Raw genomic sequence first — 26849 nt, 5'->3', positions numbered from 1 at the left:
TTTTTTTGTAAATGGGTGGATAGAAATATGTGTCTGCATTAGTCAGCAGTTGAGAGTCGTCACCCAGTAATAGAAATTTGATTAGTAATGATATTGTTGTTTGTTTTACACCAAACAGAGAGGCTTATGGGATTATTGATTGCAACACAGTGCAAAACTTCTGGGTGATGTTTTTCTAACTTAGTTTATTTTGGTGATGTATACCAAAACTAGATACACATTATAGAAAATTTGGATTTTTATGTGGAACTCTGTGGTTTATACTGGGAGGATGAGCAAATATTAAAACGCTAAAAATTGAGTTATTCAGTAGTCTGGGTAAAACATAAAATTCTGTAAATTAGTTCATCATTCCTTCATCTTGTGGCAGCCTGATAGAGGAAGAGTATGGACGGGTGATCTTTGAGGTCAGAATATTTGGAGAATAGACTTTGAGAAAGTCAATTAATCTTGTAAAGACTTTTTTGGGTTTCTATGCTATAAAATATCTTCAATAATAGCCTGCATGAAGATCAATATAAACGAGCTATGGGATGTCTTTCATGTGTTCTACAATTGCTAGAGCTTATATTATTTTTTTCTGAAATGAATATATCTTTAAGAAAGAGGATACTTAATATCATTATTAGTCATTTGCATTTTTGGTATGAACTGAGGATTTAAGAGCAGATACATATATATATATCGTTGAAATGTAGAGAGATATTAAGAGGCCTGATTGGTTGAGCCATGTCCAGATCATGAAAGTTATGACAGGTTTTATAATTTTGCCAGTTGTGTGTTTTTATAAAGCAGTTATTTAAACAATGGCGGGCAGCTAGTTGCATTCTCTGTTCTGTTGAGTTCTCCAGAGGTATTGATTACAATAAAGACATGTCTTGCTTTTTTCCAATCCTCAGTAATGAGATTTTAACTTAATTTTGTGGGTTTTATTTTTGAAGAGAGAGGTTGGCTGAATTTTGTTGATCAGCGTTCCCTCTGGCTAAGGACAGTAGGAAAGGTTCTTCCCTCTCATTTACTCAAGGTAGTCCTTAGTCTAAACTTCTTCCTGGTTGTGACAATTCAGAGAATTAAAAAGCAAAACAAAACAATTGTCTTCTGATTTCTTATGTTCTTGAAATCAGATCTTTGAGAAAGGATTGAAACAGCCATTTGGTCCTAATTCAAGGTGAAGCTTGGCGTGACGTGGCAGCAAGTCAAGGCCTCATCACAGATTTTGGATTCACCAGATCAGTGGTCGGCAAACTTGGGCTCGCGAGCCACATGCGGCTCTTTGGCCCCTTGAGTGTGGCTCTTCCACAAAATAGCACGGCCTGGGCGAGTCTATTTTGAAGAAGTGGCGTTAGAAGAAGTTTAAGTTTAAAAAATTTGGCTCTCAAAAGAAATTTCAATCGTTGTACTGTTGATATTTGGTTCTGTTGACTAATGAGTTTGCCGACCACTGCACCAGATCAACAAAATCTTTGGGAGATGGAGTCAGAGTGAAGGCCCTGAAATCAGAGACCTTCCCAGCCTCCCTCAGGCTGCCAGAGGGACTTTCTTTCTGACGTCCTGGTTTTAATATTCACAGATACTCCAGTTATTTCACAAAGTTGAAGAAGAGCCGAAACCGGTTTGGCTCAGTGGATAGAGCGTCGGCCTGTGGACTCAAGGGTCCCAGGTTCGATTCCGGTCAAGGGCATGTACCTTGGTTGCGGGCACATCCCCAGTAGGGGGTGTGCAAGAGGCAGCTGATCGATGTTTCTCTCTCATCGATGTTTCTAACTCTCTATCCCTCTCTCTTCCTCTCTGTAAAAAATCAATAAAATATATTAAAAAAAAAAAAAAAAAGTTGAAGAAGAGTGCTTAATTCTGCCCAAGGAAAATGATGCAATCTAATATATGAAATACTTCTCCACATTCTCACTCCATTTACATTTTCTTTCAATGCCCATTTCTCTGTCTTACTTGTAGATTTTCATGTTCTTGGGGGATTGGATGATGTCACCAGCATTTACTACTCCTCCAACCCAAAATCTTACAAAATTCAGGTTATTTTTTTTTCTTTTTTCTTCTTAGAGAGATTAACTAACCAAACTGCTTTCTACATCAAAGTTACATTGTGACTGTCAAAGAACCAATTCTATACACAATGTATAATATTGCTCTAATTTAATGCAAACTGGCAGGCCACAACTTGCTTCTAAGTGAGGAGAGCAATGTAGCATTAGCATGGTTATGCTTTAATATACAGAATTGTCAGAAGATAAATAAAAATTTATGACACTTTTAGATGCAATATTGTATACAAGATGCCATTCTTTGCATGATTTTGTTTACATCTTCTCTCCTTCCCCACCCCCGATCTTTAATATCACCGGCCTGTATAAGTGAATGAATGTGTTTACTTTCCACCAGCTGCACAGATGTCTTTGATTTCCTGCTTGTGTTCAGAACACTATTTAGAGTGAAGATTTGAGGCCAAGTTAGTACCCAGCTCATGCCCAACGCTAGGCTGTAACCACTGGTAAGCACAGGGAAGGTGCAGAGGTATTCTTTGTCATACTCTGCTTGCAGTAAAAACACACTTATGAAAAGAAAAACCAGAAAGTAAAATAAGACTTTGTTTTTATGTGAGCTATTAAGTAAACAGAATACACACACACACACACACACACACACACACACACCTGAATTTATCTGTGTAAATGAATGTCCTTCCTTAAAATAGAGAATTCTACATCTTTCTTTAAAAAAGGAATGCAATTGCCCTACATACCTAGGGGTTGCCTTCTTTGGGTGATGAAATACACAATCCACGAACTTGATTTTGGGTCACTTTCCATTTTAGCTTTCCTGATGGTTTTATCCAGCATGACCCCCCTCTCCCTTCCTTACCTTTGGAAAGATATTAACCTCTTTCAAAAAAAAAAACACCAAATATACTTTCTAACCAATAAAGGTGGGTCATAATTCTTTTTTCAATATTCAGAGGAATGTGAGGAAGGCAATTCCAAGATGATTTAAGCATCAATGGTATTAGTGCCTAGAGACAAAATCCATTTTGAGTGCAACTCTTGGTAGTTTTGTTAAATAAAATTAGACACATTATTTATATTAAGTATCAAATAGTGTGTGCAGGAAATTCAACTTCTTGATAATTTAAGCCTGAACTAAGCATATATATTCTGTGGGTCTGAGTTAAATGAAGAATGTCTCATAGTAAAGAGCCTCTTGCAATGCCCTGGCAGCCTGCTCCCGCCTCCACCCTAGGTTGCTAACCTGCCCAGGCTGGGGGCAATGATCCAAGATAGTGGTGGGAAAGTTAATAATTAGCATGGCTTTTCCTGCTTCTCATTTCTGAGCCCAGCTATCAATGCATGTCATCAAAATTATTACCCAAGCATGTCCAGGCCTTATCTCAGGCCTCCAATAGCAGGAGTGACCAGCCTCAGGCTGGAACTGACCAGAGTGGAACTGGACACCCTTAAGCCATCATCTTTTAAAGGACTCATCACCTGGACGTTTTTACATCTGCGCTTTGGTCTGTGATATTTGTCTAAGTCTTCCCAGACTGTATGCAGATTCCATCATGTGCTGTGGGTTAGGCTCATCTCCAAGCAGCTGTTTGCCTACCTGTAAATTACCTGGCAGTAATGTACATGGAAAATACGTTTTGTAGGTTTTACTGGTTTTCCTGCTGCTCTTTACATGAGCTTCTGCCATTCTTCGGTCACACAAACACTTTCAGATGCACAGAACACGTTAGGTTCCTGGTCACTTGTCATTTGGTGCCTTAGAACAATATACACTGTATTTGACAGTGGTCTTGGACACCATCAACTAATGATTGCCACAACAGAGGATTATAAGAAAAAGAAAAAAAAATCGCCAGCATGAAAATCAGAAATCACACACATAAAGTAATAAGGGACATTTGTAGCATTTTTAGAGCATCATTCATTTTCCAGACTTTCACAGGTTAGCTCATTTAATTCTTACACCAGCCTTAGGTTTCATTACTCTTTATGGATGGAGACTGGAACCCAGAGAGATCGGAGTGAATTGCCCGGGGTCACACAGCTCGTGGGTGACAGTGCCTGGTGAAGAACCACGGGTCTCTGGCCACAGGAACAGCGTTCCTTCTCCTCCCACAGCACATGTTGGAATCTCAGACAGTCTGGGAAGGCTTAGACAAATAGCAGTCCTTGCTTTTCTCTGAGTTCACTGCGTGGACTTGAAGGAGTAGGCAGGAAAAGGTTAATAGCAGTGGGCAGGAATGTTTCTAAGAGCTCTAACATTCTTTTTTCTCTCTCTAGTCTTTCAAGTCTACCAGGTCTGAGCACCAGAGATGAAAGAAAATACATAATTCAGATTTCCAGAAATTCCTATCCCTGAACACATTGGGGAACCAAGGCTCAGGTTCCATCTGCCATTTTTCAAGTGCTGAAGCTATTTCACACAAATCTCTCCCAAACCCCACTTCTGTGAAGAAGCTGCCTCATGTGCCAATACCAGTTTCCCAGGCACCCCAAGGTCCTCCCCATGATTCAGTGCTGATGCTACCAGGAAGCAAACCTTCCATCCAGGCATGAATGAACTACCTCTGAGAAGGGAGAGCTTGGTCTGGGCTGAAGTAAATGGGAAGTCATCCTGAACACATGCCATCTGAGCTGTAGACTAGCAGAAGTTGGGTGCAATTTAGAGGGGGAAGTAGGAAAGGCAGAGTCATGGAGAGGAGAGATTAGGTGAGCATGGCTAAGTGCCTGGCCTTACCAGCTGTGTGGGCTTATGACCATGCCTCACTCTCCTCCTCTGTAGAATGGAGTGGTAACGGTACCTACTTCACATGGGTGATGTGGAAATTAAATAGTAATCCATGTAAGGTCCTACCCTGGCAACTAAATACTCAGGAAAAGCAAGCTGTTAGCTACTAGGTTAATGAGAAACAGAAAAACTAGGACAGTTGGAGGGTATTGGTAGGTTGGGTTGGATGGGCCATGGCTGACAGAGGAAAACCCTGCTTGCTTTAAGATTGGTTAAAATAATAGGATGGAATAATTATACATGAGAATGTGTGAAGAATATGCTTTCCTGCAGGCTACTCACTTTAATATACAGTAAAGGGCAGTAATAGCTAATGTCAGAGCGAGCAAATTTGACATTTTTTCATTAGTTTTTTGTAATGAATTGTTCAAGGATAAATTACGCTAACGTTTACCACCATAGCTCCATTTGCATATGTCTCTATATGTGTACAGACCTAGGTAAGGGGTGCCCAGGACGGGTTAGCAATACCTTACTGCAGGAGGCCTCTGACTTGCCATTTCTACCCCAGCCTCTGCATCCTCAGCCTCCTTAGATTGCCTAATGGTAACAGTGATGGTAACGAGAGCCCTGTCATTAAATGACAGTACCCTTTACATCTGAACAAATCGGATGTTCACATTTGGGTGCGGGCCTAGACCTACCTGAGTTGAAAATATGTGATGTAACATCTCCTTATCTCCCTAAATACTAAAGCAGTGTGGTGCTTGATAGCTGGTGGTGCGGGGGTGTGGAGTGAATAATGGCTGACATGCCACTTCGAGCTGGATTTATGTTTATGAGCTAAAATGGTTCCCAACTATTTCTGTTGCCATGTTAGATAGCTATTTACTTTTAACGCTTTCAAAATAAGAAAACACTATGCAAAGATGCATTTTAACAGAATTTCATGAGCTTCCACGCTAGAGGTAGTAACCAGAATCCTGAACATAAAACTATCACTCTCACTTGCATTTTAAGTCATATTTGTAGCTTTCTTTCATTTACAACTTGGCCTTAGACTGAAAGCAGAAATCACCATTCTTATTATTTCTTATTTAAAGATCGGAAGGAAAGATACCAAGTGCAATGATTTCTTTTGAAACGATCACAGGGTTTGGCAGCAAAGGTCTGGATCAAAACCTTGGCCTTGGTCATTAACTAGCTGTGATGGTGAATAAGTCACCTAATCTTCCATTAGTAGAAGGGGATTATATTGATACTGCAGCTGTATTACTACTTCCTGTAATGACACCCACTCTTGTGACTCACACCCTGGACGTAACAGAACCCAAGTCTGTCCTGCTTTTAGAATGTTAAATTTGCAGCATCCCAACCTCGGAACACAGCCTGGGAGACTCCTAGACTCAGAACACAACCTGCACACCTGTGCGCTGAGGCTGATTAAGCCCCCTAGTCTCTTCTGTAAGTCTCTCAGTCCCCATGAAACTTTAATAACCTGTCTGTCCAGCTGTGGGACCCATGATTCCTTAATGTAATCATTTTAAGCCAACATGTCCTATCTCCTTCACCCTTTGTTCCTCCAGAATATCCAACTTGCAGGCCCCTTTACTAAGATCAATCCAGCCATTTGCTCTTTTCTTGCATTCGGGCTGTACAAGAGAACTAACACAAGGAAAAGAGCAAAGCCCAACCCAACCCCAATGAGACACTCAGAGCTACTTAATAATCTAGGATTTCTACCTGCTCAGTTTCTTCTCCTGTGCCCTGGAGAATTTACTCCAGAACTTCACCTCTCTTTCCTTCCACTGCCCCTGCCTGCATTATACTCTGCAGGGGACCTCTGGCCTGCCTCTTAGAGACAGTGAAGCCATCAGACAGGAATCCCATAATGCCTCTCTCTCCCCAACCAGCTGATGGATGCTCATGTACATTATCTTCTTCCACTCTGTCTTGATTCAAGACTTTTCCCTCCTTCTGTTCAAGACTCTTCTTCCTGGTGGGTATGGGCTCCCCGCTCCTGCTGTTTCTGGTGTCTCCCACCTTTCCCCCTATATTCCCTCTTTCCTCTCAGCACACAGACATTTTCAACATCTCAGTATCAGTTTCCATCCATTTTCAGACTGAGCCAACCTTTTTCTACTTTCTTTGTTTCCACTTGGTCACCTCCCATTTTTTCCTTCCCTCTGTGCAATCTGGCATCTATCTCTGCCTCATAACCCCTGCTTCTGTCGCCAAGGGCCTCCTCATTGCCAGACTGAATGAGCACCTTTCAGTCCTCATGTCACTTGGTCTCCTGTAGCATCTGGTTCTGACCAACCTCCATTCTGAAACTCATCCCAACCTCCATTCTGAAATTTTCTCCTTTAATTTCCAGTGACATTACAACTTTCTCTTTCCCCACCATCTGCTCATTTTTTTCTTAGTGTCCTTTTAAAAAAGGATATATTTTTATTGATTTTTAGAGGGAAAGGAAGAGAGAGAATAGAGAGATAGAAGCATTGATGAGAGAGAAATATCAATCGGCTGCCTCCTGCACAACCCACTCTGGAGATCGAGCCCACAACTTGGGCATGTGCCCTGACCAGGAATCGAACTGGAGACCTTTTGGTTCATGGGTTGATGCTAAATCACTTAGCCACACCGGACGGGCTCTTAGTGTTTTCTATGAGTCCTTCTGTCTCCATGAGACCTGCTCGATGCCCTGAAGCTGAATCCCTCAACTGAGTGCCTAGTGGACACATGAGTCTGGATGTGCATCAGGCACCTAAAGTCACCTCTTCCCCTCTTCATGTTTTCTCCTGAGTCTTCTTTCTCAATGAATGGAACCCTTATCCACCCAGATGCACACACCAGACATGTCAGCTTCTTCCTAGAGTTCTTCTCCCTCAAAATTCCAACATCCCATATAAAAGTCCATTCTACTTCTTATTTATTCCTTGGATCCATCCTCTCCTCTCTGCTACATGACTATAAGATTCTGACTGATTTAATCGTCTACACATCTTGGTGGAAGATGGATGAACTGCAAATACCGCAGCTGGGTGGTGGTGAGTTGGGAGGTGGGGCAGATGGGAATAGCTGTCTTTTCAGGAATCTAGTCTGATCCTGCGACTCCCAGCTTAAACCCTTTAATGTCATATTCCTTAGCATGACATGGGAAGCTCTTCTTGATTGGGACCTTGTGTACTTTCCAACCTGATTTTCTGCTGTTTTTCATGCACATGTGATGTCACAGCCATACACAGATTCTGGCCCTTCATCATTCATGGACCAATACCTCTATGCTCAGTGCCTTCCATGTCCTCCTCTGTCTTTCTCCTGTTCCTTGGATCATTTGGGACTGAATTAAAATCTTACCTTTGCTTCTGTTCCTACCCAGCCCAGTCTGAGTTGGCTGCTCGAGCTCCGATTCTGTGCAATGTCTGGGCATCAATCCACCATAATATCAGTTTCTCAAGCTGAAAATTTCTGAAAATGCAAGTCTTGGGAGAGAGAAACTACTGCTAGAAAGACTAAGATTGCAAGTGAAATCCTGAAAGTCTTATGAAATATATTTTTTATTAAAATGAAACAATAAAAAAGTCAGTAAAGGAAATGAACATCAATGCTGCATATCTTAAATAATTTAAGTAGTAGTTAAGGTGCTACATGTTATAAATAATGGATATTTTGGACAAGTCATGTGACCTCTTTATGCCTTGGTTTCCTTGTCTGTAAAAGGAGGGTATTAATAATACTTACCTTATAGTTTGTTGTGATGAATTAATATATGTAAATTGCTTGAAACAGTGCCTGACATAGTAAGCACTAATAGGCCTTAGCTGTTGATAATAATTTTCACTTACCAACTACGATTGCTACAGTTTATTATTTCCAGCCCCTATATTTTTACTTAGGTGATTAGAATCTGTCTTGTTTTGAAGTATGAGTATAAAAGACACATTTTCTTTGACTGATCCTCTAACCAAGTGTTCAGTGGGGGTCTAATTTATTGCTGGTAGCTGTGGAGTCATCTTAGTTCCCACTGTTGTCTCAAAGATGTACCTTTTCATTTGACTTGGGTAGAATTTTATGGTGATGTTTATCTAAGCAAGTTCAGCTCAGGGCAGCCTAGTACATATTTCTCAACTCAATTCCCCAGAGCACAGGGTTGGCTATGTCTCTAATACTCAGAATATGGCAGAACAGTGGAACAGCCTGACCTGGCTTCAAACCCCTTCTGTAACATTCTTGCTCCCTCCCCAGCCCTCTCTCCATCTCTCTGTCACACACAGCTCTCTGCCTTCTATCTGAAATGCCACAATCCAGTTTTCCTTGCCTCTGTTTCCTTTATGTTTTCAAGATTGCCCTACACAAACAATGACTTGTGCTTTCTTTCTACTCCTCACCCCTAGTTCTCTTTTCCTTACTATTTCCAACAGGACTTGATTGATGTCCATTTACTTATATTTAAAAATTCACAATATTAAAAATGTTAATATAGAGGAAATCCATGATTGTAAGTTTCATAAGGATAAAAAATAGCATTTTATTCATGTTTGTGTTAAGTAGGCATTCAAAGGAAACTTATCAGAAGGACTGACATAATCAATAGAAAATGAACGTATAAACTGTAAAAATCACTACACTCATTTTTAAAATATTTTTTCATTTCCCCCTTTTCCATTGTGGAGTATTATAACACCTTTATCATACTAAAATTATGATAATCTAATTTTATTTTTGTAAAAGCATCTTAAAAAGATGTCCCAACCTTCCTAGGTAACTCTGACCCTTTAATTACCTTCATAAATCTCTAAGAAAATTATAAATTTTAAATTCAGGTTTTAATTTAATGTTTCTCTTATTTTTAATATGAAGAGGTTATCAACTGTCTCAGCAACATTCATATATTTAATGTCTGTCCACCCATCCAACCCCCAGCCTATTTCTTAGGCTGTGATATTTTAAATGTGTTTATACCTTTCCTCAATAGTTTTTGTTTACCAAATCAATCTCACAGGATCTGATAACTTCTCTAACTTCAATTTAGGTTGTAGAGTTTGTATTAATTGCATCTTGGCCTAAGTGCAGTTTTGAAAAGTACTCTTTTTTTAAATATATTTTTTTGTTGTTGTTGATTTCAGAGAGGAAGGGAGAGGGAGGAAGAGAGAGATAGAAACATCAATGATGAGAATCATTGATCGGCTGCTTCCTGCACACGCCCTACTGGGGATTGAGCCTAACACCCAGGCATGTGCTATGACTGGGAATCGAACCATAACCTCCTGGTTCATAGGTCGATGTTCAACCACTGAGCCACACAGCCGGGTGAAGAGTACAGTCTTTAAGAATCCAAATCCCTACTCAGCTGGCACCTTTATACATAATGGAGGTAGAAGTTCAACAGATTTGAACTACTGTGCTCTTATTCCAACTTCCTTTCCCAATCATATGCATTAATACTATATTTCTTAAGATTATCTGAGAATATTGGCAATCCAGAGAGAAACTGTTCATAAATAATTTTTGGTGTATTTAAATGCAAAACAGGAAGCTTATATAAATTTTCTGAGTAGCTTTCTTTCTCCTTTTTCATAACCTCATGGTAATTTCTGGCCTCTTTTTGAAATCTAGACAAGCTCCTATAATTTATAGAGAGAACCAGTAAGTCGTTGTTATCTTATTGCCATTGAATTATTTCTTTCTATTTAGTGAAGTATATCAAATATGGGTGTGTCAATTGATTAAATACAATCATAATGTTCATTTCCATATGCCCTTTGTAACACAGAGGCCAGTAGATTAGATTTCAGGTTGAAAAATGTGATATTTTTCTTAATAGTATATTCACCTAAAGCTGTGACTTCAAAGTATGTGACCCGACTAGAGAGTGATTTTTGTATTGGTAAATATAAATTAGGGTACAGGAAGCCCCTTTTTTGCCATCATTCATTAAACTCATCGAGAAAAGGTTTTCATTGTGTGTGTATGTTTTGTTGTTGTTGTTCTTTTAGGATAAGTGCATATATTTGAGAATGTATTAGAATGTTGATTATTTGAGTAAAAGAGTATCTTTGTGGAGAATAGTATAGCGCTAAACACAAAATTAAAATTGTATCATGGCTTAAAAAAAAATAGCCTTTCTAGAATCTCAACCCTCTTCAAATAGTTTTTCCTCAAATAGGGTTGTTCTTGAAGGACCTTGCAAAGTAAAATTAGGGAAGAATATTGTGGACCTAATAAAAATGGTCCTCTCAATGAAATAAGGTAGATTACTTTCTTCCTACTTTTCTTTAAGGTAATATCGTGTTTCATGGTGTCTTCCCCAAAATAAGATGCCATGACTTGGTGTTTATCATGGTTAATTTTGAAGAGGCCTCTGAAAATGGAACAGGGAAAAATAACATATTTTTATAAACCTTTTAAGAGTAAAATCTGTCAAAACAAAATTAAACTACTGAAAAAACATTAATGATTTTAATAAATATAATGAATTTTATAATTCATACCCCTCAGAGATGGACACAGTGCTTCATTTATAATAGATCCTTAGTAAGTAGTCTATAATTTTAAATTTTAATCAATGTTTCAACTCAGGAAACGTCATTTATGTAGAAAAGAATAGGAATGGTGTTTGTTGGAGTTGTGTAACCATGTGGCTTATGACTAAGGTAAGAAGGGTTCTATAACTTATTATAATTTTTGTGCTCATTTTATGTGAAATGTAGATTATCTTCATAAGACCTTTCTTTGTAAAAACTTGACCATATTCTAACTTGCACTGAAATCCATTTTAATGAATAGTAATGATGCCTTTTCAGAAAGCTTTCATTGACTGTCATTTTGCTTAATAGTGAAATATCACACTGATTATATTTATGATATACTGTGAGCCTCTAAACAGAAATTGTCATGGTTCGACAACTCTATTGGAAGTTACGATGAACAACACAAATGAAATGTTGACTCAATAAGGTGACTCAAGAACTCATTCTAGCTGGTTGCTCCTGTTTGCATTTTTGCCTATAAGGGGAAGCAGGCATAACAAGTATTTCTATTTTCCTTATTTATAAAACATATGAAAAGTTAAAGAGATTTGTCTAAAGCCTTCCTGAAAAATTGAAAACATATCAAGTTCTGAATAGAATATTTTTTACTCCTTCAGCTTTCCTGTATTTACTATCTTCCAAAGATTTTCCATGGCTTCAAAATTTGTTTTCTAAAATGTATTCTTCACAAAAGGATTTAAAAAGTTTTAAAAATGTAAAATTAGAATTATATACATGTTTAAAGTATAAACTGAGCAGCTTTATATGCATAATATGTATAATTTTATGTATTTGTCAATAGTTATATATATTCATAAACTGTTGAATGTTCATTAATGATTAATAAATTAAAAATTCTATTATTGGCATTAAATTACAATCATTTAATGGTTTATTAAATCTAAGACAGATTTTCTGTTTAGGAGTTCATGGGATAGCAAAAGGTTTATTTAAATAATTAAAAACACTCATTTCAGTTATTTGCTTGAATGAGCACCATTTTTATTTCCTTACTATACCTTCTGAAGACAGATGCCACCAATGAAATAGGTCATTAATGTTGCAAAGGCAAGATTAATGCCAAAGAAATGCCGATTGACACTGATATTCTGGATATTAGGCAAGTACCTAGGGCCCAAGGTAATACAAATCAGGGCCTGACAGCTAGGTTTAAATTAGACTTGATATTGAGTCTTTGGCCATGTGCCAAAAACTACTCCACAGCTGAAAATGAGGAAGAAAGGCAATTCTTCATTCTTTTGTGCAGGTGACCTTAGATCTGAAAGATTTAGGCCAGTGTTCGGCAAACTCATTAGTCAACAGAGCCAAATATCAACAGTACAACGATTGAAATTTCTTTTGAGAGCTGAAAACTGACTTCTGCACATGGGCCACGCAGTTTCAATCGCACTGTACGTGTGCGCCCGCACGTGGTATTTTGTGGAAGAGCCACACTCAAGGGGCCAAAGAGCCGCATGTGGCTCGCGAGCCGCGGTTTGCCGACCGCTGGTTTAGGCAAAGATGCTAGCTTCCTCTTTCCACATTTGTGTCAAGAAAAAGTTATCAAATGTTGTCTTTGGTTCAAAACACACAGCCTCATCCTTAATTGCTACCTGTAAGGTTGATCTGTTGGTTGTTGTTAGCAGCAGCTTTTCAATACTCTGTATTATATAACTTGTCAGTCCATGTGGCTAATATCTAAATAAAACACAATTATCTAACTACTAGTCACACACCTGAAACTAATATAAAATAATATTGAATGTCAATTGTAAAATAAAATAGCATAAAAACAATCATATATAGTTATGCAAATAAATCTTCCTAGTTAAAATATACTCTGATTGTCAGGCATTTAAATGTATAGCTCTTTGTCCTTTAGACTTTAGAAGAATTTTAAATAGAATAAAAAAGAGGGAGATGAGGCATTCTTGCCTAGTTTACTTATATGTAAGGTCAATCTGAAAGGAAAATACGACCTGCAAAATACTTGCTTCTCTGAACCCCAATTTCCTCATTTGATGACAGTACTTGTTGCCTTCAAATAAGAAATGCTGTGACTTTTATGAAATAGACAGGGACTTGAGAAGTGTTTCCACAAAGCAGTTGGGAACTCATTCTCACCACACAGATTGATTGAGTGCAGGCCCTGCTCTGCTCCTGCAGATAGAGGACTGAACAGAGCAAAGGGAAGTGCCTGCCTTCAGGACACCTCCATTCTGGAGCAAGAGACATCCAGTACATGTGATGAATAAATAAATAAATCCTGTAATGTGTTAGATGATACAGTCAAGCAAGGAAGGAAGAGAATAGTGAAAATAGAGCGGAGTTGAAATTTTAGATCAGGTGAGCCAGGAAAGGACTCCAGGAGAAAGTGACTTTTGAGTCAAGATCTGAAGGAAGCGAGTGAGCAAGAGGAGCAGAAGGAAGAGAAGTGTAAATGCATGTTGGAGGAAAGGGATAAAGAAGCAGTGCCTGAATATAGATAAATACGGACATGGACGTGGACATAGACATGGACATGGATAGATAAAGATAGATCTATGTATCTATAGTAGAGGCCTGGTGCACGAAATGTGTGTACGGGCAGGGTCCCTAGGCCTGGCCAGCCATGAGGGCTGATTGGAGCCTTCCTTACCCCCGCGGCCAGCTGCCGGCTGCTGGCCAGGGCCTTCCTTTGTTCAGTGCCGCCCCCTGGTGGTCAGCGCACATCATAGTGAGCGGTCAAACTCCCAGTTGGTCAAACTCCTGAGGAGACAATTTGCATATTAGCCTTTTATTATATAGGGGTGTGTGTGTGTGTGTGTGTGTGTGTGTGTGTGTGTGTATTTAATAAGGCATATATATATATATATATATATATATATATATATATATATTATTATATCAACCCCTGCTTGAGAAGAGAAGGTTGTCAGACAAGTCAGCAAGGTGCTCACCTTGCCCTTCTCACAGTCCCTCATCTATCAGGAAAATGTGGTGGGAGTGAAGAATTTCACTGGAGTCAGGGAAACCTAGCCCTCCTTGAGAGAAAGCTACCTGACAGGTCACAGTTGAATTGCAGCTAAATTTAGCTGCAAATCAATGCATTTGCTAACTAGTCAGCTACCCACCCGGTCTGGCCTGCCCAGAGCTCCGGGTATGTCATATTTACTTAAAAAGAGTTCTCACTTTTTTTCTCAGGGTGTCATCATATTTCTCCCACTTCCCCTCCCCCAAGATTTCAGACAAAAGTATTCTCAGCATTATTGTTGGGGGAGGTCACAGGTTTCTGAGAGGCACAGGAGTACTTACTCTCAGCCACTAGCTTCCCAGGGATGGATATGCTGCTGACACATTTCTGGAGTCCATGCTGGCCGCCCCTTTGAAAGATTATGAATATGGAAGAGCTGTTCTGCATTGACAAAACAAATGTCCTTTTTGTCCTCTCGCCCTCCTACCCAAAGAAGGATTTGCAGGCCTTCACTTGGAAAGCACAACTGCTGATGCAGCCTGTGCTGACACAGAGGATTTCTGTTGGGCGGAGGGAGATTCGTAGCCTGTGTGGAGATCTGGCCCTTCCGCTATTGTAGGTGGAACCATTACTGTGCCCTCATCATTCCTCTCGTACACTGTAGAGGATCCATATCTGGATGCTATTGTTGACCACCTTGAAGAAACTTGAGTTATTTAATCCTCAAAGACCTAAAAGACAGTGAATGGCTGTCACTAATATAATGTTGCTTATCTTAATTTTTCCAAAACAAAAACAAAAACACAACAACAAACTTGCATTCTACTTTCTTTAATTCTTGGAAAGAGATCAAGTACAGCAATAGAAAGATTCCCCTATCCCTTCATTTGAAGAACTTACGTTGGATCAAGAAAAACACCTTTATTCTTATATAAATTGACCTTTTTGTATTAAGGATAGTTTTATCATAATTTATATTTTATTCAAACATAATAATGTTTTCCTGAATGGAGCTGCCACTAGTTAAAAACTATAGTAAATTTTGAGAAGAGGGAAAGAATGTGCACTATGAAGAGTTGTGGAGAAGACCTGAAAATGGTTGAGAAATGAAAATAAGGTATCTTTCCAAAATTAATATAATTAGCAAAAATGATAGCTTGAGTCAACTATCAAAAACCAAATTCTATTTAACCCCAATACTACCTCATCAGCTTTTTTTTTTTTTAATGTAGAGAATGATGCTTCTTTGGGAGACAATGGAGATCTTGGAATTGGCCTTTACACTTACAAAAAACAGGTGGAAAGTGGATTTAGGGGCGATTGGTCCTACCTGTGTTCTAAAAGGTTATGGGAGTTGGAATTTGAGAAATATTGTAAATGCTGCTAAGCAAAGAAGGAACAATGTCATCTCCTTCTCCCTCACACTGATCATTGGGACATCCCTGAGGACCAGGCCTTATGTTTGATCTGTGTAACCTTAGTGCCTGTGAGGAATACGACACTTGTTAGAATCCAGCATTCACGGAGAACCTATTAAAAGTCAATTTTTTTTTTTAAATCAGGGTTTGTCAGTCTTGGCCCCATTGACATTTTGGGTCCAATAATGCCTTGTTGGGGGAGAGGAATGTCCTGTGCATTGCAGAAGGTTTAGTAGTATCTCTGGCCTCTACCCACTAGACATCAGTAGCAAGTTGTGAGATTCAACAAATGTCTTTGAATATCCCTAAATGTCTCCTGAGGGCAGGGCCAAAATTTCCTTTTAAGGATGTGAGCTAGAGAGTTTAACCACATTTTTTAAAGCTAAAACATACTGTATATAACTGTTTAAAATTCCACCCCCTAAATCTATATCTGCATCTATATGTATATCTATTGCTATATCTACATCTGTTGCTATATATCTACATACACACACACACAGACACACACACACACACACACACACACACACACGTCCTTACAGAGTTCTGACAGAGGAGGCATTTGGTTGGAGTGCTCCTTGTAGCCTTTTTTTATTTTTTTTATTTTCTGTGGGAATCATTACGACTCCAGTAAATTGCTCACTGAATTTCATCTGTCCTTTCTGTTCCTGCTCAGATACAACTAAAGCCTATTGAAATTGATTTTTGTGTCAGTAACAGAGCAGGGATTCAGTAAGAACATGAAAGCTTGCCTTTCATTTCTGTCTTTCAGCCCTTATTGCTTTAGATTTGGTGGGTCCTAATTATATCCCAGCGCTTCTCCTGCTGACATTTCCTTTGTTTTAATTAAAACTTCTGGAGGTTTGAGAACACTGGGAGAGGGTTTTATTGGTCCACAGCCCTGATACAGAGTCAGATGGGCCCCTGTTTGTGTTCCTGCCACCCCAAGAGTGAGAGCTGGGAACACTGCGGGCCTGTCCCTTTGTTTCCCCCACCGCACCGGCGCGGTCCTTTCTCCTCCCGCACAGCTCTGCACTTCCAGGCCTGCTCTTGCTGCTGCCACAGACGTTCTGTTATTAAGTGACTCGGACGGCGCTGTGGGTGGACTGGCTTCCTATTGAAGCAGTAAATTAGGTGAAATAAAATGCAGCACTGTCTTTTCATTATTATTATTTATCTCCGCGCCACCCCCATGATGCCTATGGTTCCTCCTGGTGCAAAGCCAGGCCCTCCCACTCTTGACCACGTGGCTGTAAATCTCCGGGGGGGGGGGGGGGGGGCAGTGTCAGTGTTAGTAATTGACAAACCTATGTGGCCTGGAGGGAAGACATAGTATATCTTTTTAATCTGCAGCTTGGAGGTGGGAGGGAGTGAGCAAAGGGTCTGCCAGAGGTCCCGAGGGGAAGACAGAGTTGCCTCATAAACTAGGCCTTAGAGAGGGAGCTATTGATTTGAAACCTAGAAAAATGAGCTGCCCTTTCCCAAGAACAGTGGGCTCTGTCCGGCCTTGGTTACTATTCTCTCAGGAAAAGGGGAGACCGAGATGGAGGAACTATAGCAGGGCAGTGTCTGGGCCTTGCTTTTCTCTTGTTGTGTCTTTCTCTTCCTGAACTTTTCCTCAGATAAACCGTGAAGTTATAAAACGCAGAATACCAGTGTCTGCTCTAGTCTCCAAGGCTCACTCCCATGGGCCAGTGTGTTAACACTAGGAAAACACACCAAAAACAAAGCATTCTTGAGCAAAAACACGCACCTCAGCCCACGTGGCTTCTTCCTCCCTTATGAAACTGGGAGCCTTTCTCATAGTCTCATTTTGCCTAAGAGAAAAGCTTTCTGCCACTTTTTAGCAGGTATTTCCCCCAATTCTCCCAGGCTTCTCCCAGGTTACGATGGATCGCTGGGGTCGTTCTGGGCACTGTGCTTGGAGGCAGCTCACAAGGTCCACGAGGCCTGGGAGCGTCCTGTTTCCCAGCGTGACTTAGCGCCTACGCGCTGCAAGATGCTGTTCTAGGCAACGTCAGAGGACTAAACAGACTCCCTGCCTTGGAGGGGCTTTGGGTCCTAGTGTTCCGAAGCCCTGTGAACATTTAATTCATGGACATTTTAATGCAAAAGAAAAAACAAACCCTAAGAAGTCTGCCTAAATTGAATACCTCTGGCTTTCTAAAAAAAATTCACCACATATAGTGACTCTTTTTCCTTTTACTAAAATTGTGAATGCACTTCATCCTGGACTGGTGTGGGGGATCGGGGCTTTTAAATGCCATTTAAATCCCCCAGGGGCCTCCCTGACTCCGGATAGGGAAGGCTGCTGTGGCAGCCAGGGAGAGGTGGAATATTGGGGACAGCTGAGGAGTTGGCTGGATGCACATATGCCATTCCCATTCTGTGAACCCCAACATTTTGAGGGCTTAGTCCTCCCAGAATTTAATGTACAAAAACCACCAATAATTGCAGTTATCCTGTGGCATAAACTAGCAGTAATAAGATCTTCGGTTTTGTGCCCATTTTAGGGGTTGGGAGAGAAGGTTACTGGGAAACGTGTTCTTGGCTCAAGGCCATGGCCAAGAGACTGATTCTGCTACTTTTTTTGAGCTCTCGTCACCCCACAGCCTGTCTGCCTTGTCACTGCTGTTGCTTCATCTGTGCATGCCTTTCCTGGGTACAGGCAGCAGGCTCCCTGCCACGGACTCCGCATACATTAACCATTGTCTGCTAAAAATTGTGGCTATTTGATTTTTTTCCCCCTGTAATCATCCATTTTGATTTATAAACGGAGCCAAACTGGCAGCCACGAAGATGGAGGAATCCTAGCTTCTAACAAAGAAAAATGAAGCGCCGTCTTTTCTTCCCCACCCTGTGTCTGCGAGAAGCCTCGGTTCTCAGAGGGGCCAGCTCTGAAGGATCTTGAAAACAATCCATTTTCTGCTCTCAGAGGTGCCAAGCAGAGGCATTCGCAGTGCGTGGCGTTGCGATGGAGAGCGGTTGCTTGGGAACTGCCCTGTGTAGATCCCTTACTTCATCTTTGCCACAGTTTGGGAGCAGTGGTGTCTGGGTCACAGCTCTGCCTCCGTGGAGAGGAGGATTTTTTTTTAGGCTACTGATGAATGGCACATGCAGGCCAAGGAAAAAAACCTGGGAAAACCCTAGGAGTAGACACTGTGCCAAATACAGTCTGTGAAATCCATGTTCTTCTATTGTAAGGATTTTTGGAGTCTTTTCATAACGTTGTCTGGACCACCTCTTTGCCTCAAGATAAGTTGTATCAAAGAAAGGCAGCATCCCTGAAAGTGTCCAAAGAGGTATCCTAACTATGCTTTAGTCTTCACTGTGAGTGGAAAACCAGAGTTCACCTCCATCATCATCACAGTTCAGAAGGAAAAAGCTAAAACCAATTTCTAGTTTCTCTGTGATCTGTGGAGAGGTAAATTAAAGTCTCTGTAAAATGTAAAGGACCTTCATCCACTAAATTCATCTTCCAACTTACTTTGGGTGAAATGACTGGAATTCCTGCTTACCACCCCACCTCATCTGCTGCTATACACTTTGCAGCTGGATAGAAATGTGGGAAGTGGGTAGGGATGGGAGAAACTGATGTAGACATATGGAAGGTGTTGACCAAGAACCTGAATACAACCTCAAATCTCACTACTTTATTCAATCTGTTATCTAGCAAGTATTTATTGGGTCCCTGCTGTGTCAGGCATTGTGGGAAGTGTGGGGTAAATATATATATGACTCACTCCCAAATCTTGTTGATTTGACCTCCTGAATATCTCTTTTTGACTCTGTCTACTACTCGCCTTCTTTGTAACTTCTATCCCAGTTCAAGTCGCCATCATATCTCAATTGAATTACTAAGTAGCATTATAATTGTTATTTTTCATCATCTTTTCTGGTTTCCTCTGTTTTATGCCTTGCCCCTAGGACTATCTTTGCAAAATGCAGACTTGAGTACTTTACACCCTTTCTTCAAACCTTTCAGTGGCTGCCCATTGGTCTTAGGATAAAGACAGACCTCCTCAAAATGGCCTGTGACACTTTGCTAGACACTTACTCTCTACTCCAGCCATACTGGCCTACTTTTAATTACCCAAATGCTCTAGTAACTACACAACAGGACCTTTAAACAAGCCTGTTTTTTTGTGTTTTTTTTTTTTTTTTTAATCTGGAGTATACTTCCCAATGCTTGACCTAGTTTATTATCTTCATCTTTTAGGTCAGAGCTTTTCTTAAAAATTTTACCCCAGATGCAGTAAGAAATACATTCTTTTACATTAATATTAAGAATACACATACTAATATATAGGTAGGTAGGTAGGTAGGTAGGTAGGTAAGTAGGTAGATGGGTAGATAGAGTCTTTGATTGAGTTCCCTAGGGAACAAATTCTGAGGACAGATATTTGCTTGTAGATGTCTTTTGGGGAGTGCTCTCTGTATCAACACCCGCGAGAGAGCAAAGACAGATTTGGGCAGTGGAAGGAGTTGAATGCAGCTACAAAGCCCCAAGCAAACCCAGAAAGGGAGCTCTGAAGCTGGTACGGCCCTTCAACATTATTCCACTTGGATATAAGGGGTGTAGGCTTTTATATTCCTACACCAACCAGTCATTGCCCGCTTGCTGCCTCCAGGCAAAGGGCATTAATTTAGGCAGGGAGCATGCCCTGGGGTCCACCTGCTGTGTTTGGCTAAAGAAAATTCCTGGAGAGAGACTCAGAGAACCTCATTCCTGAAGGAGGGATTGGGGGGGGGGGGGGGCACATTACAGTTGTATACTACAGTCAGTCTCTTGTGTTACTTGGGTCTTCTTGCTTGGTATAGTAAGTTCTGGAAACAGCTCCTCTAGGATTCTGGCTGAGCTCTTTTCCTAGGCAAAGTTATAAGCCCTCACCATTACATAATGTCTAATGGTTGCAACTGATGCTCATCATCTGCTTCCTCCCCCTCGTCTTGGTTCGCATCTTTGCTGATCTAGATGGTAGTCTTGTTGGAAGGACCCAGACCCACATTCCTGAGATGTCTGAGCTCAACATGACTTTCTCAGGCTTGACTGCTGCCTGGATAGATAACAAAAGACCTGTATCCTCTATAGCCAGAGAGTAGAAAAAGCTGAGGACCAGACCCAGGAATTAATTATCAGGGTAGAGTAAGAGATATAACCCTCAACTTCAGCCTGATTGGGAAGGAATGAGACTCTGAAACTTGGAATGAACACACTGAGCCTACAGGTGTGATGTTCCCATCTTGATTGAAGACAGTGCACAGATCTCAGGATTTAACCTCATCTCCCTTATGATTTTCACACATTGCCTTCAGTTGGTGACTAATCACTCTTAGCTTTTCATTGTCTTTCTCCAGTACATAAGTGTCTCTCAGTAAAAGCTATCTGATTCCTTTGTTTTAAAGTGCTATTTCCACTCTTAAAAGTATGAAACATTGGACTCATCAGTGTACTCTCTGGCACCTGTATCCTACTCCTGTTCCCCACTAGTGAGCATTTGACAGTGACACAGCTACAGTATGTCAGGAGCAGTCAATAAGCCACCTGCCACCAGTGATAAGGGTCATTCCTGGAACCAACTGTCTGAGGGAGGGTTCCTCTGGGACATATCCTGATTTAGCGATTCATATGTAGGAATTTTACTAGGGAGTGTTCTTAGGATCTACACCTGTGAAGAGAGTAGAATTGTGCAGAGGAAAGAGCTTAACTGTAATGCAGTCTCAACAAAGACCTCAGCCATCCCTTGGAGTGGCCAGGAGCTGAGATGGTCCTTCAAAATTGTCCTACTTTAAGACAAGAGGTCTGGGCCTTTATATTCCTGTCATTGGATTCTGTTATCTTTAGGAGGGAGCATGACTTTGAGCAGTGCTCTTTTGGCTGAGGCCAATGACCAAAAAGGGTCTTGGCTGACAGCTGTAGGGTACTTCAGTATTACATCTGAATGGTGTACTACAGCATCAGTTATAGATGGAAGGAAGGAAGGAAGGAAGGAAGGAAGGAAGGAAGGAAGGAAGGAAGGAAGGAAGGAAGGAAGGGTGAATGGATGGATGGATAGTAGATGACAGACAGACAGATGTACTGTAACATTCGATCCATGCAACAACTGCCACTGCTACATGTTCACATTGTGATTTTTTTTTTTTTAGTTTATTTTCGTGGTTCTTGAGATGCACATTTTGAAAATCACAGTATTGGATATGATCAGTTGTGTTCGTGTAGAATGCTGTGGAAACATGAAACTAAGCCCATCACCTGCAATTAGAAAATGGAAGAAATCTTCCTCAGTAAAGGCTAGATCTAATCTAAGCTAAGCACGAGGAACTCTCACATTCTACCGGATGTGAGTCCTTGGACAGGGGAAGGAGATAGTGGGTGGAATGTCTGCATTTTCCACAACCCCGCTTGCTCATGTGGTCAGCTGGAAACAGATGTACTTCAGTGACCTAGAAATGAAAATACTCTTTCTTCCAGGCTAGCCTCAGGCTAGCAGCTCTAAAGCCATCTTGCTGTTCCTTAGAAAATAAATAACAGCTATAACAAAGCCTAGGCTTACATGGCTATTTCATGACAAAACCATTGTTTTTCTCTTGCATTCATTTTAGGGAGGAGGTAGAGTGCTCTATCCTTGGGTGATTTAGATTTCACCTTGATACTGAGTTTTTCTGTAAGGAACAAGCATCAGCTCAGTTCTTTACCTCAAACACGAGGTAGAAGAAAGGAAGAAGGGCCGCAGAGGACCAGGCTGGCCTGCGCCCGCCAGCTCTGCTTTCGTCAGTTTGTGTGCTTTCTTCCTCTCTCCTTGTGGATGGGCCTTTTACTCTTGAGGAGAAGATTGACAAAAGGTTTTGGGTGCTACTGGAATTTCAGTTTTGTTTTTCTAGATTTAGTCTGTTATTTTTGTTATTGTTGTTATTTCAGAAGAAGAGAATCTTACTTCATTCTTTTATTAAGAAATGACTCAGCAATTGCAATCTGACAGGATTTTTTTTTTCTTCTACTTTTTTTTGGGGGAAAATGTAACCCTTTGTCTCCCTTTAAAGTATTCCACCCCCCTCAGAATTTAATTTTTAGTCCTGGGTTGAATGTGTATTTTTAGATCCAAACTGAGATATGGAGTCTAGGTTTATATTTTTCATTGCTCTCATAAATGGAAGTAACTTAAAATTAGGAGTAATATTACATTTTCACTTCAAATGTCTCCTTTAATAGCATCCTTTGTTGCTTTGTCCTCAAATTAAAAAATAAATAAATTTAACAAAATCCTACATGAGAGATGAATGTCTCGATGTTTATTTAACTCAAGTAAAATATGAAAAGCAAGTTTGCTTAAAAATCACTTTTACATTTTCATCATAAGAATTTTAAATTCAGGATCTGGAGGGCAGAAGCAGGACAAGTGCCCAGGGTTTTTAGGTCCTTATTAGTTGTGAGATTCGGCCTCTCTCTCTGAAAGAAGGGTATTGGATGAAGGGCTCTTCCTGTGCAATTTATTTGTGATTTTATGAAGTTGCTTCTCTAAACACTGTCTCAGCAATGGCTGTGCCTCCGGTTTCTAGTGATCTCTGGGTCAGCTAACTCCTGGCCAGTCCTTCACAGTCTTCCTCAATCTGGATCCTAATTAGGTTGACATTCTCCAGTGATGTAAAAGGCCACTCAAGCCGGGCAGCCTCCTTCGGGGCCCTCCCCCTTCAAAGGTTGACAGCTCAGCTGCCCTCCTGTTGCCAGGCGCTGGGGATGCCGTTGCCTGGGCCTGAGCTGAGCCTGCTGATTGTTCCATCTCCAGGATCTCAATTTAGCTGAAGCTGCCATCCCAGAGCTGTATTATTCAGTCATCTGTCAGACCCATCGGGAACTTTTATTTCAGCTTGGAAGTGAAATTTAAAATGGCGAACGAGGATATTGTCTTTTTCATTGTTACCGTCAATGACATTTTAGCAGTTACTAAAATGGGAGTACCAACAACCAATTGAGACCATTACAAGATACTTTAATCATCAAGGAAACTAAAGTCTCTTCACATAGTGAGTATTTGTGGCCAGAGGAAATACTGTGTCTCCTCCAGTTAGGTCTAGCTCCCCTTCCACATAAATCCACCTCTCACACAAGCCCTTATCGAACACTTTGGAGGGGAGGTAGAACCAAATTGTTCAGCATTGCCTTTTTTATTTAACTTGACAACCAGTGTGAAAACAAGCCCAAAAGACAAAGTGATGGAGATATTTTACAAAATAAACACTAAATAGAAATTGATCTCAAAGCATTTAAGGTGTGTGTGTGTGTGTGTGTGTGTGTGTGTGTGTGTGTCTGTCTGTCTTCCCCATTGGCATTCTGTAACATTAATCTAGGTAATATTGTTCTTCACAGTTGGAACTAAATGATAATATTGCTCATCAGAACTAAAATCCTTCTTATTTTATCTTTTTCATACAGGGTCGCCATGTCAAAACGGGCCAGCTTGCAGCCATTAAGGTTATGGATGTCACAGGGGTAATGTATCTTTATCTTGCCATCTCAATCATATATATTTATAATAAAAAAGTTAGGGATAGAAAAAAATTATTTTTTAGAAATAGAATCCTTTTAAACATCTAAAATGTTTCCCTACTTGTGCTTAACATAAAGAAGTAAGAGTATCCAACAGCTGATCGAGAAGACAATGAGTAAATCATTCTAAATTAGATATCTACACTCTGCCTTATGTTGTTAGAGTGAAGAATAAATAATGTGCACTGATAATTCACATAACCACAATGAAAGATATTTGCATATGAAGACAAAACACGGATTTGCAGGTATTAAAAGAATATTACGGAGATTACACAGAAGTGATGGGTCTTAATACTTTCCCAGAGGTCCACCTAACACAGGAATAGACAAGAGTTTGGGTAGCTCTAATCTCCTAGTGGGATATTTAACATAAATATTTTCCTCCCCCAAATATTATTGAACAAATAATCATAATAACCACAAATTCTTATCATTATTTAGAGCAAGACTGAAATGAAATTTCTGCCTGGATGATCAGAAACAATCTAAGGAATAGACTTTATTTGAAATACAATCTGTGCTTTCATTCCTTTTTGCTGAGTCCATTTAAAATATGTTAATGTCTTTTCAAGAGTACAGAGTGAAAATCAGACTTGAAAGGACTCACTGGACATCAAAAGCATGTTAATAATTTTCTATTGTCCTGGGGATTTTTCTAAGATGTTTGTCTGCTATACATAAAAGCTAAAAGACCAAAGTCATCCATTGGCCGAGAAGTGGATTATTTAACTACATATAGAATAAATTGGTCACATAAAGGTATCAAGAACCAATATACAAATTAAAAAAGGCACATGGATGTCTGCATGTCAGACTTCAATTTATACCTTTTCTGGCTTGTTACTTTTGATAGTATATATTATATGGTATGCTTTCTACCATAATACTAATTTTACTAATTTTCATTTATACCATACATTGTACTGATTTCTTTTCTTTACTTATTATTGATCTGAATTCCTCTTTAAAGTAAATACATTTATAACCAGTAAAAAGTTGTTTCCATATGCCTATTAGCACTTAGATAAAGTAGTACTTCCTTTTATTTGTCCTAAGTACATCATTCCAATTTCAGAGGTTGCAAACCAGTTCAAAAAATTAATCCAAATTAGTTTCTTAATTCACCTTGCTTTTGCTGAATAAGAAACTGCATGCAAGTTATACTAATTAGGTTTAGGTTCTGTTTGAAACAGAAAACTCAAGATAACAGAGGCCTGTGCATGATGGAAGTGTCTTGCTCTCTTATGTTAAAGGAGTCTGGAGTTGACAGCCCAGGGAGGTAGGGCAGCAATGTGGTGGAGTAGAAGGATGGTTTTATCTCTCTACTCCATCATTCTGCATGGCTTCCACACCTAAGGTCACGTCCATGGTTCAAGATGGTTGTCGGATTTCCATTGATCACATTCTTTGCCAGGCAGAAGAGGGGGAGGGGGGGTTGATAGCTGAAGGGTAAAGAAGAGAACCCCTTCCAGTGAAATATTTTCTGTTTACATACAACATTTCCACTTAGTTTTACATTCATTGGGTATACTTAGCTGCATGGAAGCTGGGAAATGTAGTCTTTCATTCTACCAATGTGTGCAGTTAAAAATCAGCGTTCTACTAGCCAGGAATGGAGGGAGAATGGATACTGGTACGGTCAGTTAGCAGGGTCTGACACAAAAATCAAGATCACATATGATCAGTCTCCACATAGAAACCCATTTATAAACGTGTGAACCTTTTACAAAGCTCCCAGCACAGAACAAATGAAAATTTATTTTGTTACTCTACTGAAGTCCTACTACTGTATTTTCCTTGGAGTGAATAGGATCTGCACATAATGCAATGCACGTGGCAGTTTAACAGCTCATGGTTGTGGATGGAGTCCAAGACATTTGTGCTGTAAAGTTTTATTGTGTGGTTCTGTGGAACTGCAGTTGAGTTCCGCTGACATCGTTAATCTCAGGGCACACGCGTGCACAGAGTTGAATATTGATGCGCAAAGTATGACCTGAGAGCACAGCACATTCCTTTTCTAGTTTCTGGTTCCATTTGTGAGACTTTAAATTGCTTGATGAACCACTTACTTTTACTAGACCGCTTTGCTTGGGATCAAAACAGTTACACAGCTATTTATCCCAGAGGATATTTTTTAGTTTTTAAGGAGTGGCAGTTAGCCTTTCTAAAGTGGGTTTCACAAGGCCACTAAGCCCTACAAGAAAATTATTTGAGAGACCATTTTCTCAGTTCTCCCAAGGATGGTACAAAGCTAATGCCATTTTCATGCATAGGAGAGTCGATCCATTGCATACAATGGATGCTTTATAGTATTTTGGCTTAATTCTCTTGGGGAACGCCTGTTGAAAGGGCTGGATAGTTGCCCTGATGTAGGCACATCATTGGCCATTATGTAACCACTGACCCTTAACAAAGACAAACATGGATACACATCTGGAAACGGTTTTCTTATTCCCATGGTATCTGATACAGCATCAAATGACTTTTGTATCACCCCCTTACGCATCACAGTCAACATAAGATTTCCTTTGTGAAACTCATGTGGTATCCTCAAAAAACAATCTATTTCATTTTGCCATGTTGTCTTTTGTGTATTATGGAATGTTGCAAAAGCTTCTTACCAATTATTATAATTGTGCTCATTATAG

General features: G+C 40.1%; 1 protein-coding gene across 2 annotated transcripts in view; it reads left to right on the top strand.

Annotated features, from left to right (window-relative positions):
- TNIK (TRAF2 and NCK interacting kinase) overlaps positions 1-26849 on the top strand; it is a 344761-nt gene that overhangs the window by 164917 nt on the left and 152995 nt on the right. For both annotated transcript variants that reach the window (XM_079766830.1, XM_079766831.1), the window contains exon 3: positions 24085-24141. In XM_079766830.1, coding sequence (XP_079622956.1) covers positions 24085-24141 — 57 coding nt within the window. The remainder of the gene's footprint in view (positions 1-24084; positions 24142-26849) is intronic.

The sequence above is a fragment of the Cnephaeus nilssonii genome (genome assembly GCF_951640355.1).
Source record: "Cnephaeus nilssonii genome assembly, chromosome: 3".
Classification (NCBI taxonomy): domain Eukaryota; kingdom Metazoa; phylum Chordata; class Mammalia; order Chiroptera; family Vespertilionidae; genus Cnephaeus; species Cnephaeus nilssonii.
Note: the sequence above shows the minus strand (reverse complement) of the source record. Positions and strands in the feature narration are given on the sequence as shown.